At 39.3% G+C, this 24,883-nt stretch overlaps 1 protein-coding gene across 8 annotated transcripts in view; it reads right to left on the bottom strand.

The window, feature by feature from the left end:
• LOC133657601 (ryanodine receptor 2-like) overlaps nt 1–24,883 on the bottom strand; it is a 212,667-nt gene that overhangs the window by 107,834 nt on the left and 79,950 nt on the right. For all 8 annotated transcript variants that reach the window (XM_062059109.1, XM_062059105.1, XM_062059111.1 and 5 more), the window contains exons 45-52: nt 24,595–24,698; nt 24,390–24,525; nt 24,145–24,331; nt 12,377–12,485; nt 7,925–8,045; nt 6,129–6,298; nt 5,181–5,401; nt 1,316–1,406 (exon numbers count right to left, since the gene is read on the bottom strand). In XM_062059109.1, coding sequence (XP_061915093.1) covers nt 1,316–1,406; nt 5,181–5,401; nt 6,129–6,298; nt 7,925–8,045; nt 12,377–12,485; nt 24,145–24,331; nt 24,390–24,525; nt 24,595–24,698 — 1,139 coding nt within the window. The remainder of the gene's footprint in view (nt 1–1,315; nt 1,407–5,180; nt 5,402–6,128; nt 6,299–7,924; nt 8,046–12,376; nt 12,486–24,144; nt 24,332–24,389; nt 24,526–24,594; nt 24,699–24,883) is intronic.

Raw genomic sequence — 24,883 nt, 5'->3', positions numbered from 1 at the left:
CTTGTCTAACTCTGTCTTTGCAGCTACCTTCAGTGCTGTGGTCTGTGACCGTGTGAAGTGTCTTTGCAGCTACCTTCAGTGCTGTGGTCTGTGACAGTGTGAAGTGTCTTTGCAGCTACCTTCAGTGCTGTGGTCTGTGACAGTGTGAAGCGTCTTTGCAGCTACCTTCAGTGCTGTGGTCTGTGACCGTGTGAAGTGTCTTTGCAGCTACCTTCAGTGCTGTGGTCTGTGACAGTGTGAAGTGTCTTTGCAGCTACCTTCAGTGCTGTGGTCTGTGACAGTGTGAAGTGTCTTTGCAGCTACCTTCAGTGCTGTGGTCTGTGACAGTGTGAAGTGTCTTTGCAGCTACCTTCAGTGTTGTGGTCTGTGACCGTGTGAAGTGTCTTTGCAGCCACCTTCAGTGCTGTGGTCTGTAACAGTGTGAAGTGTCTTTGCAGCTACCTTCAGTGCTGTGGTCTGTGACAGTGTGAAGTGTCTTTGCAGCTACCTTCAGTGCTGTGGTCTGTGACAGTGTGAAGCGTCTTTGCAGCTACCTTCAGTGCTGTGGTCTGTGACCGTGTGAAGTGTCTTTGCAGCTACCTTCAGTGCTGTGGTCTGTGACAGTGTGAAGTGTCTTTGCAGCTACCTTCAGTGCTGTGGTCTGTGACAGTGTGAAGTGTCTTTGCAGCTACCTTCAGTGCTGTGGTCTGTGACAGTGTGAAGTGTCTTTGCAGCTACCTTCAGTGCTGTGGTCTGTGACAGTGTGAAGTGTCTTTGCAGCTACCTTCAGTGCTGTGGTCTGTGACAGTGTGAAGTGTCTTTGCAGCTACCTTCAGTGTTGTGGTCTGTGACCGTGTGAAGTGTCTTTGCAGCCACCTTCAGTGCTGTGGTCTGTAACAGTGTGAAGTGTCTTTGCAGCTACCTTCAGTGCTGTGGTCTGTGACCGTGTGAAGTGTCTTTGCAGCTACCTTCAGTGCTGTGGTCTGTAACAGTGTGAAGTGTCTTTGCAGCTACCTTCAGTGCTGTGGTCTGTGACAGTGTGAAGTGTCTTTGCAGCTACCTTCAGTGCTGTGGTCTGTGACAGTGTGAAGTGTCTTTGCAGCTACCTTCAGTGCTGTGGTCTGTGACAGTGTGAAGTGTCTTTGCAGCTACCTTCAGTGCTGTGGTCTGTGACAGTGTGAAGTGTCTTTGCAGCTACCTTCAGTGCTGTGGTCTGTGACAGTGTGAAGTGTCTTTGCAGCTACCTTCAGTGCTGTGGTCTGTGACCGTGTGAAGTGTCTTTGCAGCTACCTTCAGTGCTGTGGTCTGTGACAGTGTGAAGTGTCTTTGCAGCTACCTTCAGTGCTGTCTTGCTGTGGTCTGTGAGAGTGTGAAGGTCCAAGACCAGGCGCCCAAGGAGAGGCCGCATCATGGCTGCTTGGAGTTCACTGGGAAGACAAGTCATGCACTTTAGTTGGGGAAAGTTCTCTTCAGGCAAAATATCATTCTATTTTTACCTGCAAAATGTGAATATATATATGTATATTTACATAAACACGTATATATAAACATTAGGGCTGCCACAACTAGTCGACATTGTCAACAAATGTTGACAATAAAATTTGTCGCCGACAATTATATTTGTCGACAATAGTCGAGATGTCATCACTTGTGCTTTTCCGGGCAGAAAAACACAAAACCAACGCGAGTGTTAACATGTAGAGTTTGAGAATAGGCGACACAATGATACACACAGATAAGTAACACAATGATACAAACAGATAAGTAACACAATGATACACACAGATAAGTAACACAATGATACACACAGATAAGTAACACAATGATACAAACAGATAAGTAACACAATGATACACAGAGATAAGTAACACAATGATACACACAGATAAGTAACACAATGATACACAGAGATAATTAACACAATGATACACACAGATAAGTAACACAATGATACACAGAGATAAGTAACACAATGATACACACAGATAAGGAACACAATGATACACAGGGATAAGTAACACAATGATACACAGAGATAAGTAACACAATGATACACACAGATAAGTAACACAATGATACACAGAGATAAGTAACACAATGATACACAGAGATAAGTAACACAATGATACACAGAGATAAGTAACACAATGATACACACAGATAAGTAACACAATGATACACAGGGATAAGTAACACAATGATACACAGAGATAAGTAACACAATGATACACAGAGATAAGTAACACAATGATACACAGAGATAAGTAACACAATGATACACAGAGATAAGTAACACAATGATACACAGAGATACTGTGAGCCGGCAGCCATGTCCTGCATCATCACATCAAAGTCATTCTAGATTATAAATCATGGATAACAGGAGGATTTATCCATGAATCTAAAGTTGTTCATCTGTGACATTCAATGTAGAGCCAGAGATGGACAAAAACACACAACAGAAGACAGTGTCTGCAGGGATACTTTTCCTTGTTAACCCTTTGCGTGCATCATGATTAATTCTTCATCTGAACGGCAAGATTTGTAAATGCTATCAGTCGTCCTCGAAGTAAGAGCAGACATTGTACAGTAAGCGATGGTTTTATTATGTTTGTATTTCTTGTTTAACATTTAGCAATACTGCTACATGATGTTTAGTGTTTGACTGAAGCTGGATTTGTTTAGCAGAGCTTCTAAAATGTATAGATAATCCTCATTATATCCAGGATCAACAATACAAGGTTCTGGATCATAATTTTTCCCAAAGTAATCATTGTTGACTCTCACAAAGTCTGCATGATTAGCATTGTTGTTGATGGGGAAGGGATCTGTAGTTCCTCCTCCACGTCACATCTCTCAAAATGGCTCGGGAATCTCTGAGATTGATACTATTCGGAACATATCTATTTACTCACAAACTGTATAGGTGTCATAGAACAGATATATAGGATAATCGATTCAATGTAGAGGCAAGTTGTGTTTCTACTCTACTGCTACTTTGAAGGCATTCATCAGCAGAGGCTGATGGCCCTTGTTAAAAGCTCTGCTGTTTGTTTGGTCAAGTTCAAAAGACTTAGCCTGGGACTGCTGCGGGAACTCTGACATCCAGAGGCAAGAGAAAAAGTGGGTGGTGTTAGAAAAGTTCTGGGTGGACTTAGCAGGTGAGAGGCAAGCTTCTGGTGCTTGAAACTGCCTTGTTGAACAAAGTCAAATAACGTCTGCAAGCTGCAAAGTAAAGCTTGGTTGTCTCCGAAGAATCAGGTTAGTTACAGACTCATGGAGCCAACCAATGGGTCCGTTTGTTGTTAACTAGGGTTCGGTACTGAAGATATTGGCCAATGAGAAAAGGTAACAATCTGAACCCTGGTGTGCACCAAACAAGCCGACCAAGACCACTCGAGAGATACAGTAGGTCTCAAGCATGCTGAAATGACAAACATAAGTCCTTCTCTCTCCCTCTATGTGTGCTCTTTAAAAGTATATCCTTGATACTTTTCCTGACACCTAAAGTGACAAAAATAGTGGAACATAAAAATAAACAACCTTTTCAACTTAACAGACAGCATTGTGTTTGGAGTTTCTGCATTACTTCACGTAATATGTCATGAAAGCTGTCCAATCCAGTCCTTGCCTAAGTTCTTGCCTGCACAGCCTTTGGTCCCAAGAAAACAGCAGTGTGAAAGTGAAGCAACACCTGATACCAGAGCAGTGAGACAAGTGGGAAGTGAAGCAACACCTGATACCAGAGCAGTGAGACAAGTGGGAAGTGAAGCAACACCTGATACCAGAGCAGTGAGACAAGTGGGAAGTGAAGCAACACCTGATACCAGAGCAGTGAGACAAGTGGGAAGTGAAGCAACACCTGATACCAGAGCAGTGAGACAAGTGGGAAGTGAGCAGTGAGACAAGTGGGAAGTGAAGCAACACCTGATACCAGAGCAGTGAGACAAGTGGGAAGTGAGCAGTGAGACAAGTAGGAAGTGAGCAATGAGACAAGTGGGAAGTGAGCAGTGAGACAAGTGGGAAGTGAGCAGTGAGACAAGTGGGAAGTGAGCAGTGAGACAAGTGGGAAGTGAGCAGTGAGACAAGTGGGAAGTGAGCAGTGAGACAAGTGGGAAGTGAGCAGTGAGACAAGTGGGAAGTGAGCAGTGAGACAAGTGGGAAGTGAGCAGTGAGACAAGTGGGAAGTGAGCAGTGAGACAAGTGGGAAGTGAGCAGTGAGACAAGTAGGAAGTGAGCAGTGAGACAAGTGGGAAGTGAGCAGTGAGACAAGTAGGAAGTGAGCAGTGAGACAAGTAGGAAGTGAGCAGTGAGACAAGTGGGAAGTGAGCAGTGAGACAAGTAGGAAGTGAGCAGTGAGACAAGTAGGAAGTGAGCAGTGAGACAAGTGGGAAGTGAGCAGTGAGACAAGTGGGAAGTGAGCAGTGAGACAAGTAGGAAGTGAGCAGTGAGACAAGTAGGAAGTGAGCAGTGAGACAAGTAGGAAGTGAGCAGTGAGACAAGTGGGAAGTGAGCAGTGAGACAAGTAGGAAGTGAGCAGTGAGACAAGTGGGAAGTGAGCAGTGAGACAAGTGGGAAGTGAGCAGTGAGACAAGTGGGAAGTGAGCAGTGAGACAAGTGGGAAGTGAGCAGTGAGACAAGTGGGAAGTGAGCAGTGAGACAAGTAGGAAGTGAGCAGTGAGACAAGTAGGAAGTGAGCAGTGAGACAAGTAGGAAGTGAGCAGTGAGACAAGTAGGAAGTGAGCAGTGAGACAAGTGGGAAGTGAGCAGTGAGACAAGTAGGAAGTGAGCAGTGAGACAAGTAGGAAGTGAGCAGTGAGACAAGTAGGAAGGCAGCCTCAAGCTACCAGTAGTTGTCAAAAAAGAGGTTCTTGGAAAAAGTCCATAACGTTTGAAGTTTTCCTGCCAATAAGGCTTTGCTAGGCATGATGACTCATTAATCATTGACTAGCACATTTATAGGCATCATGACTCATTAATCATTGACTATCACATTTATAGGCATGATGACTATCACATCATTAGAGAATGAGGGATCTAATTAAGAATTGTCATTAGCAAATGTAAATGATGTCCAAACATGATTGATGCCGTGCAGGCAGGAAACAAGTGCAGTATCTTGCCCTTTCTTCCTGATACAATGTTTGATTTGCTCTGGCAGCAGATAACAGTAACGGCCCTAGGGCAGGAGCTTTTCATACTTGCACACGGCCAATAAACAATCCTCAGTTGTGTCCCTCTGGGCCTTGGTCAGGCTGGAAGCCCTGGAGAAACTGTAGATGGCCTGGATCAGAGAATCCATCAAGGTGAAGTGGTCCTCCAAACCGTGGAGGAAAGCAGAAGACTTAGTGATCAGGGGAAGCACGGCCGAGCACAGGTATCTGTTGAGGGCCAAGGCCATGTCGCTGGATCCAAAGTCAACCTGCGAGAGGAAAACAAGGACAAGAAGTGAAAGTGTTGGCTGGAACAAACTAGACCAGGGGTGTCAAATGTATGGCCCGGGGACCGGATCAGGCCCGCGAACAGGTTTTATCCGGCCCGCGGGATGAGTTTGCTAAGTATAAAAATAAGCTGAAATTTTTGAATGAAAGAAACTGCTGTTCTAAATGTGTCCACTAGATGTCGCAATAGCAATTATTTGTATCTTTGTAGATGATGCTACATATGTACAAAAAATAAACCACATGATGTTAGTGCACCAGTTGAGGAAAATGAGCAAACCACACAAATAACATCCTGTAATTTGATTTTGATATTATTTTTTTTATCTTGATAGATTGAAAAGTAACACCAATGAGATGACTGATGAACATTATCACATAATTTATTCAGAAAGTATAAATAACGACAAATAAAGATTGAATACTATTAACTGCAACATGTAAGTGTAAACAAAACAACAACATTAATTTTCAAACAAAGAAAACAATCTAAAGTTGTCTTTATTTTTAAGTTATCGTGCTGTGATTTTACCAGTCCGGCCCACTTGGGAGTAGATTTTTCTCCATGTGGCCCCCGATCTAAAATGAGTTTGACACCCCTGAACTAGACAGTAGATGGCTAAGTAAGAGGGACTGTTCCATACAAGGTCAATACAAGGTCACACTCAATACATTTCTGCAGCAAAGTCAAAGTTCACTAAAGCTCACCGAGTCCAGAGAGACTGCAGTCTGAAGGTCAGACAGGAAGCCAACTTGCAGAAGGTGGAGGAGAAAAGTCTGCCCGTGGACGGCGTAGACGCGGTCCAGGAACAGAACCATGGCCGCCTTGTGGTCGGGGCAGAAGACGCTAGATAAGTCTGGCTCCACCACACAACCATCTGCAAGAACATGCACTGTCAGTCTCACTAATCCTGAAGGTCTACTCTTATAGAAAACTGCATCTGCAAGAACATGTACTGTCAGTGTCACTAATCCTGAAGGTCTACTCTTATAGAAAACTGAATCTGCAAGAACATGCACTGTCAGTGTCACTAATCCTGAAGGTCTACTCTTATAGAAAACTGCATCTGCAAGAACATGCACTGTCAGTGTCACTAATCCTGAAGGTCTACTCTTATAGAAAACTGAATCTGCAAGAACATGCACTGTCAGTGTCACTAACCCTGAAGGTCTACTCTTACAGAAAACTGCATCTGCAAGAACATGTACTGTCAGTGTCACTAATCCTGAAGGTCTACTCTTATAGAAAACTGAATCTGCAAGAACATGCACTGTCAGTGTCACTAATCCTGAAGGTCTACTCTTATAGAAAACTGAATCTGCAAGAACATGCACTGTCAGTGTCACTAATCCTGAAGGTCTACTCTTATAGAAAACTGCATCTGCAAGAACATGCACTGTCAGTGTCACTAATCCTGAAGGTCTACTCTTATAGAAAACTGAATCTGCAAGAACATGCACTGTCAGTGTCACTAACCCTGAAGGTCTACTCTTATAGAAAACTGCATCTGCAAGAACATGTACTGTCAGTGTCACTAATCCTGAAGGTCTACTCTTATAGAAAACTGAATCTGCAAGAACATGCACTGTCAGTCTCACTAATCCTGAAGGTCTACTCTTATAGAAAACTGAATCTGCAAGAACATGCACGGTCAGTCTCACTAATCCTGAAGGTCTACTCTTATAGAAAACTGCATCTGCAAGAACATGCACTGTCAGTGTCACTAATCCTGAAGGTCTACTCTTATAGAAAACTGAATCTGCAAGAACATGCACTGTCAGTCTCACTAATCCTGAAGGTCTACTCTTATAGAAAACTGCATCTGCAAGAACATGCACTGTCAGTGTCACTAATCCTGAAGGTCTACTCTTATAGAAAGTGATGTCTGAATGAACAACAAATGTGAAAACTTGTTTGCTCAAACGTGGGTTTTCATTACATCATGAAGGGAAACCGTCCTCTGAGCCAACTATTGCTACAGTCAATGATCCCATCCAGTCTATAAACCTACCAATTTACAGTATAAAAACCTAGGCTTTGCTACACATCAAAGCCAGGAGCTCTGCCAACAATCAGTCAGCAACAGACTGTAAGTTTGATCATTTTTCTTCAGCCAATAACAATCAGTCAGCAACAGACTGTAAGTTTGATCATTTTTCTTCAGCCAATAAGCTAAGTGTAGCTCACAGAGCTATGCTAGTGTTGCTAACGTTTAGGTCCTCCTGTCCCCCACCTCAGTCGTATGTGAATCATGGAATGTGTTATGTCAGAAGAGTGCTGAGTTCCATTGATATGTCAAAGGCCAAATAGTGCTTTTTAAAGACACGCTAGCATTAAAGCTACAAACCCAGGAGGGCTTACTTAAAGCGGTTGTATTGTCAACATCACATTAGATTATTGTGACCCCACTGAGGCTTTTTAAAAGTTGGTGAAAACAAAACAAACTGTCATTTGGGACCTAGAACTCTCTTCTATCCCAACGAGGCTGGCAGCATTACTTGACCTTTTGACACAGAGGGCACTTGAAAGGGCAAGCTGATGACCCCCTCAAGATCCTGGATGGGGATGAGCGACCTCAGGATGGCTCGCATGCGGACGGCCTCTGCCTTGCCTCTTTCAATCAGCTGCAACATTTCAGGAAACACATTAGGATGAGCATGTGATGTACGAGTGTCAGACTAGAAGTACTGTACGGGTGCACCAAGAGTGTCAGACTAGAAGTACTGTACGGGTGCACCAAGAGTGTCAGACTACAAGTACTGTACGGGTGCACCAAGAGTGTCAGACTAGAAGTACTGTATGGGTGCACCAAGAGTGTTAGACTAGAAGTACTGTACGGGTGCACCAAGAGTGTCAGACTACAAGTACTGTACGGGTGCACCAAGAGTGTTAGACTAGAAGTACTGTACGGGTGCACCAAGAGTGTCAGACTACAAGTACTGTACGGGTGCACCAAGAGTGTCAGACTAGAAGTACTGTACAGGTGCACGAAGAGTGTCAGACTAGAAGTACTGTACAAGTGCACCAAGAGTGTCAGACTAGAAGTACTGTACGGGTGCACGAAGAGTGTCAGACTAGAAGTACTGTACGGGTGCACGAAGAGTGTCAGACTACAAGTACTGTATGGGTGCACCAAGAGTGTCAGACTACAAGTACTGTACAAGTGCACCAAGAGTGTCAGACTAGAAGTACTGTACGGGTGCACCAAGAGTGTCAGACTAGAAGTACTGTACGGGTGCACCAAGAGTGTCAGACTAGAAGTACTGTATGGGTGCACCAAGAGTGTCAGACTACAAGTACTGTACGGGTGCACCAAGAGTGTCAGACTACAAGTACTGTACGGGTGCACCAAGAGTGTCAGACTAGAAGTACTGTACGGGTGCACCAAGAGTGTCAGACTACAAGTACTGTACGGGTGCACCAAGAGTGTCAGACTAAAAGTACTGTACGGGTGCACCAAGAGTGTCAGACTACAAGTACTGTACGGGTGTACCAAGAGTGTCAGACTAGAAGTACTGTACGGGTGCACCAAGAGTGTCAGACTACAAGTACTGTACGGGTGCACCATGTCAGACTAGAAGTACTGTACGGGTGCACCAAGAGTGTCAGACTACAAGTACTGTACGGGTGCACCATGTCAGACTAGAAGTACTGTACGGGTGCACCAAGAGTGTCAGACTACAAGTACTGTACGGGTGCACCAAGAGTGTCAGACTAGAAGTACTGTACGGGTGCACCAAGAGTGTCAGACTACAAGTACTGTACGGGTGCACCAAGAGTGTCAGACTAGAAGTACTGTACGGGTGCACCAAGAGTGTCAGACTACAAGTACTGTACGGGTGCACCAAGAGTGTCAGACTAGAAGTACTGTACGGGTGCACCAAGAGTGTCAGACTACAAGTACTGTACGGGTGCACCAAGAGTGTCAGACTACAAGTACTGTACGGGTGCACCAAGAGTGTCAGACTACAAGTACTGTACGGGTGCACCAAGAGTGTCAGACTACAAGTACTGTACGGGTGCACCAAGAGTGTCAGACTAGAAGTACTGTACGGGTGCACCAAGAGTGTCAGACTACAAGTACTGTACGGGTGCACCAAGAGTGTCAGACTACAAGTACTGTACGAGTGCACCAAGTACAGTTATCTAGTCTCCCTGGAACGTACAGTATGTCTGCTCTTAGCGGCACTACCCACAATTGACATTGTTGTATATGATGTACATGGTGAGAATTGACAATAAAGTTATACCATACTATTATTCATCCTGATTCTCAATAGTTTCATCATATTCAAAAATATATTTTTAAGAAGACGTTTTAGGACAAATCAAAGCAACCAGAAGGAGCTTTTCAGACCACTAAACTGTTGTGAAACACTTTCATTTACATACTACATTACATACTACATTACATACTACATTTACATAGTATATTTACATAGTACATTACATACTACATTTACATAGTACATTTACATAGTACATTTACATAGTACATTACATACTACATTACATACTACATTACATACTACATTTACATAGTACATTTACATAGTACATTTACATAGTACATTACATACTACATTACATACTACATTTACATAGTATATTTACATAGTACATTACATACTACATTTACATAGTACATTTACATACTACATTTACATAGTACATTTACATAGTACATTACATACTACATTACATACTACATTTACATAGTACATTTACATAGTACATTTACATAGTACATTACATACTACATTACATACTACATTTACATAGTACATTTACATACTACATTTACATAGTACATTGTCACAATCATGTTGAATCAACAATCCATTCTCATAAATATCACAGGATGAGGACTTTAAATAAGAATGCGACTATGCTGCTCATTTTTATACTGAGGGACTACCCCACCTTCCCTGTCTAGGGTCTACCCCGCCTTCCTTGTCCAGGGTCTACCCCGCCTTCCCTGTCTAGGGTCTACCCCGCCTTCCTTGTCCAGGGTCTACCCCGCCTTCCCTGTCTAGGGTCTACCCCGCCTTCCTTGTCCAGGGTCTACTCCGCCTTCCCTGTCTAGGGTCTACCCCGCCTTCCCTGCCCAGAGTCTACCCCGCCTTCCTTGTCCAGGGTCTACCCCGCCTTCCCTGCCCAGAGTCTACCCCGCCTTCCCTGCCCAGAGTCTACCCCGCCTTCCTTGTCCAGGGTCTACCCCGCCTTCCTTGTCCAGGGTCTACCCCGCCTTCCCTGCCCAGAGTCTACCCCGCCTTCCCTGTCCAGAGTCTACCCCGCCTTCCTTGTCCAGGGTCTACCCCGCCTTCCCTGTCCAGAGTCTACACCGCCTTCCTTGTCCAGATTCTACCCCGCCTTCCTTGTCCAGGGTCTACCCCGCCTTCCCTGTCCAGAGTCTACACCGCCTTCCTTGTCCAGATTCTACCCTGCCTTCCTTGTCCAGGGTCTACCCCGCCTTCCCTGTCCAGAGTCTACACCGCCTTCCTTGTCCAGATTCTACCCCGCCTTCCTTGTCCAGGGTCTACCCCGCCTTCCCTGTCCAGAGTCTACACCGCCTTCCTTGTCCAGATTCTACCCTGCCTTCCTTGTCCAGGGTCTACCCCGCCTTCCCCTGTCCAGAGTCTACACCACCTTCCTTGTCCAGAGTCTACCCCGCCTTCCCTGTCCAGGGTCTACCCTGCCTTCCCTGTCCAGGGTCTACACCGCCTTCCTTGTCCAGGGTCTACCCCGCCTTCCCTGTCCAGAGTCTACACCGCCTTCCCTGTCCAGGGTCTACCCCGCCTTCTGCCTGAATGCAGCTGGGATAGGCTCCAGTGCCCCCCGCACCCCCGAAAGGGACAAGCGGTAGAAAATGGATGGGGATGGACTTGATTTTCTATCTCAAACTCAAAGTGTTTACAAAGTACAAAGAAGATTAATCCTAAAAAAATCTATTCATATTTAGTCAAATTTAGTGAAAAATGAGAATATTTCTCATGTCATTAAGCAAATGACAATTTATTCATGAGAATGTTGTTACAGATTAATTAATTCATGTTGTTAAAGATTAATTAATTAATGTTGTTACAGATTAATTAATTAATGTTGTTAAAGATTAATTAATTAATGTTTTTACAGATTAATTAATTAATGTTGTTACAGATTAATTAATTCATGTTGTTAAAGATTAATTAATTAATGTTGTTACAGATTAATTAATTAATGTTGTTAAAGATTAATTAATTAATGTTTTTACAGATTAATTAATTAATGTTGTTACAGATTAATTAATTAATGTTGTTACAGATTAATTAATTAATGTTGTTAAAGATTAATTAATTCATGTTGTTACAGATGAAGCACAGGAAGTGAATGAAAGGATTTTAACTCTGCTTCTTTCTATTCCTTTTCACAGTCATTAGAATGTGATGTTGCATATTGTAACTGTTGGAAATATACTAGTAGCATAATAATGTTGCATATTGTAACTGTTGGAAATAAACTAGTAGCATAATAATGTTGCATATTGTAACTGTTGGAAATAAACTAGTAGCATAATAATGTTGCATATTGTAACTGTTGGAAATAAATTAGTAGCATAATAATGTTGCATATTGTAACTGTTGGAAATAAACTAGTAGCATAATAATGTTGCATATTGTAACTGTTGGAAATAAACTAGTAGCATAATAATGTTGCATATTGTAACTGTTGGAAATAAACTAGTAGCATAATAATGTTGCATATTGTAACTGTTGGAAATAAACTAGTAGCATAATAATGTTGCTTGTGTCCAAAAGAAAGACACTTAGTTGTTCCAGTGGACAAGAGCAGAAAAATAGAATTAGACGTGTCAGAAAGACGTTGTGAGGTCACATGTGTGCAATCTACTAATCAAAGTTTCAATCAATCAATCAAAAACATATTTGTCAGCAGCTGCAAGGACAAAAAGACTCACTTGCATCTCCGGAGCGCAGCGGCCCAGCAAGTCAATGAGTGCCGAGTAGAAGGTCATGATGGCATGGCCCATGTGGATGAGCTCGCCCTCACTGTCCTGGACAGCATCTCTGTTACACAAAACAATGATGTGACACAAAACAATGATGTTACACAAAACAATGATGTGACACAAAACAATGATGTTACACAAAACAATGATGTGACACAAAACAATGATGTTACACAAAACAATGATGTGACACAAAACAATGATGTGACACAAAACAATGATGTGACACGAAACAATGATGTGACACAAAACAATGATGTTACACAAAACAATGATGTGACACAAAACAATTATCTGTTACACAAAACAATGATGTGACACAAAACAATGATGTTACACAAAACAATGATGTGACACAAAACAATTATCTGTTACACAAAACAATGATGTGACACAAAACAATGATGTTACACAAAACACTGATGTGACACAAAACAATTATCTGTTACACAAAACAATGATGTGACACAAAACAACGATGTGACACAAAACAATGATGTGACACAAAACAATGATGTGACACAAAACAATGATGTGACACGAAACAATGATGTGACACAAAACAATGATGTTACACAAAACAATGATGTGACACAAAACAATGTGACACAAAACAATGATGTGACACGAAACAATGATGTGACACAAAACAATAATGTTACACAAAACAATGATGTGACACAAAACAATTATCTGTTACACAAAACAATGATGTTACACAAAACAATGATGTGACACAAAACAATTATCTGTTACACAAAACAATGATGTGACACAAAACAATGATGTGACACAAAACAATGATGTGACACAAAACAATTATCTGTTACACAAAACAATGATGTGACACAAAACAATGATGTTACACAAAACAATGATGTGACACAAAACAACGATGTTACACAAAACAATGATGTGACACAAAACAATTATCTGTTACACAAAACAATGATGTGACACAAAACAACTATGTGACACAAAACAATGATGTTACACAAAACAATGATGTGACACAAAACAAGCATGTGACACAAAACAATGATGTGACACAAAACAATGATGTGACACAAAACAATGATGTTACACAAAACAATGATGTGACACAAATCAATGATGTGACACAAAACAATGATGTGACACAAAACAATGATGTGACACGAAACAATGATGTGACACAAAACAATGATGTTACACAAAACAATGATGTGACACAAAACAATTATCTGTTACACAAAACAATGATGTGACACAAAACAATGATGTTACACAAAACAATGATGTGACAGAAAACAATTATCTGTTACACAAAACAATGATGTGACACAAAACAATGATGTGACACAAAACAATGATGTTACACAAAACAATTATCTGTTACACAAAACAATGATGTGACACAAAACAACGATGTGACACAAAACAATGATGTGACACAAAACAATGATGTGACACAAAACAATGATGTGACACGAAACAATGATGTGACACAAAACAATGATGTTACACAAAACAATGATGTGACACAAAACAATGATGTGACACAAAACAATGATGTGACACGAAACAATGATGTGACACAAAACAATAATGTTACACAAAACAATGATGTGACACAAAACAATTATCTGTTACACAAAACAATGATGTGACACAAAACAATGATGTGACACAAAACAATGATGTGACACAAAACAATTATCTGTTACACAAAACAATGATGTGACACAAAACAATGATGTGACACAAAACAATGTGACACAAAACAATTATCTGTTACACAAAACAATGATGTGACACAAAACAACGATGTGACACAAAACAATGATGTTACACAAAACAATGATGTGACACAAAACAAGGATGTGACACAAAACAATGATGTGACACAAAACAATGATGTTACACAAAACAATGATGTGACACAAATCAATGATGTGACACAAAACAATGATGTGACACAAAACAATGATGTGACACGAAACAATGATGTGACACAAAACAATGATGTGACACAAAACAATTATCTGTTACACAAAACAATGATGTGACACAAAACAATTATCTGTTACACAAAACAATGATGTGACACAAAACAATGATGTGACACAAAACAATGATGTGACACAAAACAACGATGTGACACAAAACAATGATGTGACACAAAACAATGATGTTACACAAAACAATGATGTGACACAAAACAATTATCTGTTACACAAAACAATGATGTGACACAAAACAACGATGTGACACAAAACAACGATGTGACACAAAACAATGATGTGACACAAAACAATGATGTGACACGAAACAATGATGTGACACAAAACAATGATGTTACACAAAACAATGATGTGACACAGAACAATGATGTGACACAAAACAATGATGTGACACGAAACAATGATGTGACACAAAACAATAATGTTACACAAAACAATGTGACACAAAACAATTATCTGTTACACAAAACAATGATGTGACACAAAACAATGATGTTACACAAAACAATGATGTGACACAAAACAATTATCTGTTACACAAAACAATGATGTGACACAAAACAATGATGTTACACAAAACAATGATGTGACACAAAACAATTATCTGTTACACAAAACAATGATGTGACACAAAACAACGATGTGACACAAAACAATGATGTTACACAAAACAATGATGTGACACAAAACAATTATCTGTTACACAAAACAATGATGTGACACAAAACAATGATGTTACACAAAACAATGATGTGACACAAATCAATGATGTGACACAAAACAATTATCTGTTACACAAAACAATGATGTGACACAAAACAATGATGTTACACAAAACAATGATGTGACAGAAAACAATTATCTGTTACACAAAACAATGATGTGACACAAAACAATGATGTGACACAAAACAATGATGTTACACAAAACAATTATCTGTTACACAAAACAATGATGTGACACAAAACAACGATGTGACACAAAACAATGATGTGACACAAAACAATGATGTGACACGAAACAATGATGTGACACAAAACAATGATGTTACACAAAACAATGATGTGACACAAAACAATGATGTGACACAAAACAATGATGTGACACGAAACAATGATGTGACACAAAACAATAATGTTACACAAAACAATGATGTGACACAAAACAATTATCTGTTACACAAAACAATGATGTGACACAAAACAATGATGTGACACAAAACAATAATCTGTTACACAAAACAATGATGTGACACAAAACAATGATGTGACACAAAACAATGTGACACAAAACAATTATCTGTTACACAAAACAATGATGTGACACAAAACAACGATGTGACACAAAACAATGATGTTACACAAAACAATGATGTGACACAAAACAAGGATGTGACACAAAACAATGATGTGACACAAAACAATGATGTTACACAAAACAATGATGTGACACAAATCAATGATGTGACACAAAACAATGATGTGACACAAAACAATGATGTGACACGAAACAATGATGTGACACAAAACAATGATGTGACACAAAACAATTATCTGTTACACAAAACAATGATGTGACACAAAACAATTATCTGTTACACAAAACAATGATGTGACACAAAACAATGATGTGACACAAAACAATGATGTGACACAAAACAACGATGTGACACAAAACAATGATGTGACACAAAACAATGATGTTACACAAAACAATGATGTGACACAAAACAATTATCTGTTACACAAAACAATGATGTGACACAAAACAACGATGTGACACAAAACAACGATGTGACACAAAACAATGATGTGACACAAAACAATGATGTGACACGAAACAATGATGTGACACAAAACAATGATGTGACACAAAACAATTATCTGTTACACAAAACAATGATGTGACACAAAACAATTATCTGTTACACAAAACAATGATGTGACACAAAACAATGATGTGACACAAAACAATGATGTGACACAAAACAATGATGTGACACAAAACAACGATGTGACACAAAACAATGATGTGACACAAAACAATGATGTTACACAAAACAATGATGTGACACAAAACAATTATCTGTTACACAAAACAATGATGTGACACAAAACAACGATGTGACACAAAACAACGATGTGACACAAAACAATGATGTGACACAAAACAATGATGTGACACGAAACAATGATGTGACACAAAACAATGATGTTACACAAAACAATGATGTGACACAAAACAATGATGTGACACAAAACAATGATGTGACACGAAACAATGATGTGACACAAAACAATAATGTTACACAAAACAATGTGACACAAAACAATTATCTGTTACACAAAACAATGATGTGACACAAAACAATGATGTTACACAAAACAATGATGTGACACAAAACAATTATCTGTTACACAAAACAATGATGTGACACAAAACAATGATGTTACACAAAACAATGATGTGACACAAAACAATTATCTGTTACACAAAACAATGATGTGACACAAAACAACGATGTGACACAAAACAATGATGTTACACAAAACAATGATGTGACACAAAACAATTATCTGTTACACAAAACAATGATGTGACACAAAACAATGATGTTACACAAAACAATGATGTGACACAAATCAATGATGTGACACAAAACAATTATCTGTTACACAAAACAATGATGTGACACAAAACAATGATGTTACACAAAACAATGATGTGACAGAAAACAATTATCTGTTACACAAAACAATGATGTGACACAAAACAATGATGTGACACAAAACAATGATGTTACACAAAACAATTATCTGTTACACAAAACAATGATGTGACACAAAACAACGATGTGACACAAAACAATGATGTGACACAAAACAATGATGTGACACAAAACAATGATGTGACACGAAACAATGATGTGACACAAAACAATGATGTTACACAAAACAATGATGTGACACAAAACAATGATGTGACACAAAACAATGATGTGACACGAAACAATGATGTGACACAAAACAATAATGTTACACAAAACAATGATGTGACACAAAACAATTATCTGTTACACAAAACAATGATGTGACACAAAACAATGATGTGACACAAAACAATGATGTGACACAAAACAATTATCTGTTACACAAAACAATGATGTGACACAAAACAATGATGTGACACAAAACAATGTGACACAAAACAATTATCTGTTACACAAAACAATGATGTGACACAAAACAACGATGTGACACAAAACAATGATGTTACACAAAACAATGATGTGACACAAAACAAGGATGTGACACAAAACAATGATGTGACACAAAACAATGATGTTACACAAAACAATGATGTGACACAAATCAATGATGTGACACAAAACAATGATGTGACACAAAACAATGATGTGACACGAAACAATGATGTGACACAAAACAATGATGTGACACAAAACAATTATCTGTTACACAAAACAATGATGTGACACAAAACAATTATCTGTTACACAAAACAATGATGTGACACAAAACAATGATGTGACACAAAACAATGATGTGACACAAAACAATGATGTGACACAAAACAACGATGTGACACAAAACAATGATGTGACACAAAACAATGATGTTACACAAAACAATGATGTGACACAAAACAATTATCTGTTACACAAAACAATGATGTGACACAAAACAACGATGTGACACAAAACAACGATGTGACACAAAACAATGATGTGACACAAAACAATGATGTGACACAAAACAATGATGTGACACAAAACAATGATGTTACACAAAACAATGATGTGACACAAAACAATGATGTGACACAAAACAATGATGTGACACGAAACAATGATGTGACACAAAACAATAATGTTACACAAAACAATGTGACACAAAACAATTATCTGTTACACAAAACAATGATGTGACACAAAACAATGATGTTACACAAAACAATGATGTGACACAAAACAATTATCTGTTACACAAAACAATGATGTGACACAAAACAATGATGTTACACAAAACAATGATGTGACACAAAACAATTATCTGTTACACAAAACAATGATGTGACACAAAACAACGATGTGACACAAAACAACGATGTGACACAAAACAATGATGTGACACAAAACAATGATGTGACACGAAACAATGATGTGACACAAAACAATGATGTTACACAAAACAATGATGTGACACAAAACAATGATGTGACACAAAACAATGATGTGACACGAAACAATGATGTGACACAAAACAATAATGTTACACAAAACAATGTGACACAAAACAATTATCTGTTACACAAAACAATGATGTGACACAAAACAATGATGTTACACAAAACAATGATGTGACACAAAACAATTATCTGTTACACAAAACAATGATGTGACACAAAACAATGATGTTACACAAAACAATGATGTGACACAAAACAATTATCTGTTACACAAAACAATGATGTGACACAAAACAACGATGTGACACAAAACAATGATGTTACACAAAACAATGATGTGACACAAAACAATTATCTGTTACACAAAACAATGATGTGACACAAAACAATGATGTTACACAAAACAATGATGTGACACAAATCAATGATGTGACACAAAACAATTATCTGTTACACAAAACAATGATGTGACACAAAACAATGATGTTACACAAAACAATGATGTGACAGAAAACAATTATCTGTTACACAAAACAATGATGTGACACAAAACAATGATGTGACACAAAACAATGATGTTACACAAAACAATTATCTGTTACACAAAACAATGATGTGACACAAAACAACGATGTGACACAAAACAATGATGTGACACAAAACAATGATGTGACACAAAACAATGATGTGACACGAAACAATGATGTGACACAAAACAATGATGTTACACAAAACAATGATGTGACACAAAACAATGATGTGACACAAAACAATGATGTGACACGAAACAATGATGTGACACAAAACAATAATGTTACACAAAACAATGATGTGACACAAAACAATTATCTGTTACACAAAACAATGATGTGACACAAAACAATGATGTGACACAAAACAATGATGTGACACAAAACAATTATCTGTTACACAAAACAATGATGTGACACAAAACAATGATGTGACACAAAACAATGTGACACAAAACAATTATCTGTTACACAAAACAATGATGTGACACAAAACAACGATGTGACACAAAACAATGATGTTACACAAAACAATGATGTGACACAAAACAAGGATGTGACACAAAACAATGATGTGACACAAAACAATGATGTTACACAAAACAATGATGTGACACAAATCAATGATGTGACACAAAACAATGATGTGACACAAAACAATGATGTGACACGAAACAATGATGTGACACAAAACAATGATGTGACACAAAACAATTATCTGTTACACAAAACAATGATGTGACACAAAACAATTATCTGTTACACAAAACAATGATGTGACACAAAACAATGATGTGACACAAAACAATGATGTGACACAAAACAATGATGTGACACAAAACAATGATGTTACACAAAACAATGATGTGACACAAAACAATTATCTGTTACACAAAACAATGATGTGACACAAAACAACGATGTGACACAAAACAACGATGTGACACAAAACAATGATGTGACACAAAACAATGATGTGACACGAAACAATGATGTGACACAAAACAATGATGTTACACAAAACAATGATGTGACACAAAACAATGATGTGACACAAAACAATGATGTGACACGAAACAATGATGTGACACAAAACAATAATGTTACACAAAACAATGTGACACAAAACAATTATCTGTTACACAAAACAATGATGTTACACAAAACAATGATGTGACACAAAACAATTATCTGTTACACAAAACAATGATGTGACACAAAACAATGATGTTACACAAAACAATGATGTGACACAAAACAATTATCTGTTACACAAAACAATGATGTGACACAAAACAATGATGTTACACAAAACAATGTGACACAAATCAATGATGTGACACAAAACAATGATGTGACACAAAACAATGATGTGACACGAAACAATGATGTGACACAAAACAATGATGTGACACAAAACAATTATCTGTTACACAAAACAATGATGTGACACAAAACAATTATCTGTTACACAAAACAATGATGTGACACAAAACAATGATCTGTTACACAAAACAATGATGTGACACAAAACAACGATGTGACACAAAACAATGATGTGACACAAAACAACGATGTGACACAAATCAATGATGTGACACAAAACAATGATGTGACACAAAACAATGATGTGACACAAAACAATGATGTTACACAAAACAATGATGTTACACAATAATTGGATTGCTGTCTTTTTTTGACAGAAATGATGAAGCTTATAAAATGTGATTTTTAGCTGGTGTTCCTTTGTCATGTTCACTTTCTGTGGATTTAAAAGTCATTAGTGTATATTGTAAGTGTATTTCAGTGTGGCTCAAACATCCTGCAGCTTCTGGCATGGAGGATGCCTCTGCTTGTGGTGATGTCAGAGCGAGGTGGAAGTTCTTATTTAGACGAGCTCTCAGCCAGAGGGGGAGGAGCATAAAAGTATCGTTTTCATCCGATCTCGGTGTGTGCATAAAAGCGACGTGCGACATGCAGTGACGTAGATGCTGCTACAAGAAGCTTTTTTTTTTTAAAAGTCTGAATCGAACAGCGAGTGTGCAGGGGTCCCTAATGTTGTGACCGGGTGAATCTATGTAATTGAAGATTCCAGATTGTTTGTTGTCATATGCACAGTTAGACACACAGTTTGCACAGTTAGACACACAGTTTGCCGTACAATGAAAATCTTACTTTGCTAGTGAAGTGAATTATATTTATATAGCGCTTTTCTCTTGTGACTCAAAGCGCTTTACATAGTGAAAGCCAATATGTAAGTTCCATTTAAAGCAGTGTGGGTGGCAGGTGGGTAAAGTGCCTTGCCCAAGGACACAACGGCAGTGACTAGGACGACAGGAGCCAGAATCGAACCTGGAACCCTCAAGTTGCTGGCACGGCCACTCTACCAACCAAGCTATACCGCCCCATAGTCCACGGTTTATGGGGTTAATGTTTAGGAAGTTTATTTTCAACTTTGTCTGAAAAAAAATGAAATAGCAGTGACAACTTTTAGATATATATTCAAAGTGTACATTTTCAAAAGATAAATGATGATACCTTTGGGAGAGGATGGGGTGTGGTTTCATTTGCAATCTGGGAACACCTCCAGTATCAAATATCTTGCAGATAGACTCAAAAAAGGAGATATAAAATGACAAAATGTACACTAAACCCCATACAATATGTATTATCTGGACTAGGACTGGCCGATAAAAGAATATCAATATATGTCGAGAAAGACTCGATATCAATAAAGAATGTGTTTGATAAAACATTCTAGAAGAAAGCGGAAGTTGTGTAGCAAGATTGGTTGCATGAACAAAGGCACTCGCTCGCTGGTAACCCAGCAACGGAGGAAGTGATAACAGTGGGAGTGACACGCTAACAGGAAGTGATAACAGTGGGAGTGACACGCTAACAGGAAGTGATAACAGTGGGAGTGACACGCTAACAGGAAGTGATAACAGTGGGAGTGACACGCTAACAGGAAGTGATAACAGTGGGAGTGACACACTAACAGGAAGTGATAACAGTGGGAGTGACATGCTAACAGGAAGTGATAACAGTGGGAGTGACACGCTAACAGGAAGTGATAACAGTGGGAGTGACACGCTAACAGGAAGTGATAACAGTGGGAGTGACAAGCTAACAGGAAGTGATAACAGTGGGAGTGACACGCTAACAGGAAGTGATAACAGTGGGAGTGACACGCTAACAGGAAGTGATAACAGTGGGAGTGACACGCTAACAGGAAGTGATAACAGTGGGAGTGACACACTAACAGGAAGTGATAACAGTGGGAGTGACATGCTAACAGGAAGTGATAACAGTGGGAGTGACACGCTAACAGGAAGTGATAACAGTGGGAGTGACACGCTAACAGGAAGTGATAACAGTGGGAGTGACAAGCTAACAGGAAGTGATAACAGTGGGAGTGACACGCTAACAGGAAGTGATAACAGTGGGAGTGGCACGCTAACAGGAAGTGATAACAGTGGGAGTGACACGCTAACAGGAAGTGATAACAGTGGGAGTGACATGCTAACAGGAAGTGATAACAGTGGGAGTGACACGCTAACAGGAAGTGATAACAGTGGGAGTGACACGCTAACAGGAAGTGATAACAGTGGGAGTGGCACGCTAACAGGAAGTGATAACAGTGGGAGTGACACGCTAACAGGAAGTGATAACAGTGGGAGTGACACGTTAACAGGAAGTGATAACAGTGGGAGTGACACACTAACAGCCAATCAACTATCAGTTTTGTTGCGCCATCCTGCTGTCTCGCGGTTGATTCTTTGCATGGAGCGAAAAAAGAAACAAAACATTAGCGGTGCAGAGAGCAAAGAATTTGTCGATAAAACAAGGAAAGTCATCTCAACAGAGGCTTTTTTTTTTATGGACCATACGACCAACTGCTTACCCTTTAGAGCACAGCTGTAACTCCCTGGCACTAAACCTGCAAAAACTAATTGTCAGGTTTCTGTGTTTACATTTTTACACTTTTGTTACACTTTATTAAGCATTTCTTACATTATCCCTCATTTCAAGAGCTTATTGTAACGTGTTCAATGTGATTTTTAAATATTGTTTACATTAATAGTTTTCCATGCTTGTGTTGACATTTTTACATGTAATATTTTCCTCTCGGAAAGTCCTAAAAAATATGAACAATTGAGCGATATAAAAGTTATATTGTGGTACACTTTTCAGCCAAATGGCAGAGCTCTAATGTCTTTTAAAAATGTAAATGAGAGTCAGTTGATGACTCTGAGTGTCTTATTTGATGAAATAAGACACCAAATACATGACCTTCTAATCTATCAATACTACATATAGATCCATCCAGAGGCTCACCAATATAAAGCAAAATACATTTTGCTTTATATTTATTACTTTACTTATTTTTTGCCTGGTTTTGTCTTTGTTTTGTATCATCCCGTGAGGTGTATATTACTTTGTTTTGTTGGGTTTGTACTCCATGAAGTTTTGCACTTGTGTTTTTTTGTTTGTTTTCATTATATTTGGATATAATTGTTGGTTTATATGATATCCATTAAGTAAGACTACATATTATGTTGAAGGGGGCAGGAAAATATAAGATTTTTCTTCATCCTGCTCCTTCTCAGGCATTGGTGTGTAAATGTATAATTGAATAATTGAGGTATAATTGTCTATCGATCAAAGATGAAGTGAAGTGAAGTGAAGTGAATTATATTTATATAGCGCTTTTCTCTAGTGACTCAAAGCGCTTTACATAGTGAAAACCCAATATCTAAGTTACATTTAAACCAGTGTGGGTGGCACTGAGAGCAGGTGGGTAAAGTGTCTTGCCCAAGGACACAACGGCAGTTACTAGGATGGCGGAAGCGGGGATCGAACCTGCAACCCTCAGGTTGATGGCACGGCCACTCTACCAACCGAGCTATACCGCCCCAGATGCACATCAATGAAGGAGATAAATAAAATGCAATGAAAAGAAGCAAGTGGGACTGACAGTGTTGCACTGGAGTGGTCGCTAGTAGAAGGTCCATCCATAGACGGCTCTTCAGATATCCTGATGCTTTCCTCCATGGCGGCGAGGAGACCCTTCCCACCGTCTCCTCGCAGGGCAGGACCAAAACACTCGGGGCGACGGATCAACAACCTCAACACCAAGTAGGCATTCTCCTCCACATTTTCGCCTGCGGTCAAAAAGAATCTTGGTCCTGTTCATGGCAGTGGAAGCGCTAGCAAAGTTACCATTGCAGAAGACAGCAAAACGTAGAAAATCCAGGTAGCGTTCGCCCTCCACGGGGTTCCATCCAATGTCCGGGTAGCCTTTAGCCACAAGCAGAGGGCAGCTTTTTAGACCGCAGCCGGCAAGGTAGTTCACCACCTGGAGATGAAAAATAGGCTGATTGCAAAAAAGTCTTCTATTCATTGAATATGTGAAAGAAGTGCTGACCTTCTGGAGGTCAGGCTCCCTCAAAGCGAGGGCCAGCTGGTTGTTGTCCATGACGGAGGCTGCTGCCACGTCCAGGGGAGTGGCCCCGCGCATGGATGGTGAAGCTAAGATCCATCAAACATATAAGACTGACCATCATGCACACCATGAAGGTGTCATGTCTTCCCAGTTGAAGGCCAGAGGTGAGATTAGACAAGTGCTTCTCAAATATCTTCTGTTAGTTGGAGCGCACAAAATATTTTGGACTATGCAAATGTTTTTATAACTATACCTCTGCATAACATTGTTA

This window comes from Entelurus aequoreus, linkage group LG09, assembly GCF_033978785.1.
Source record: "Entelurus aequoreus isolate RoL-2023_Sb linkage group LG09, RoL_Eaeq_v1.1, whole genome shotgun sequence".
NCBI lineage: Eukaryota > Metazoa > Chordata > Actinopteri > Syngnathiformes > Syngnathidae > Entelurus > Entelurus aequoreus.
Note: the sequence above shows the minus strand (reverse complement) of the source record. Positions and strands in the feature narration are given on the sequence as shown.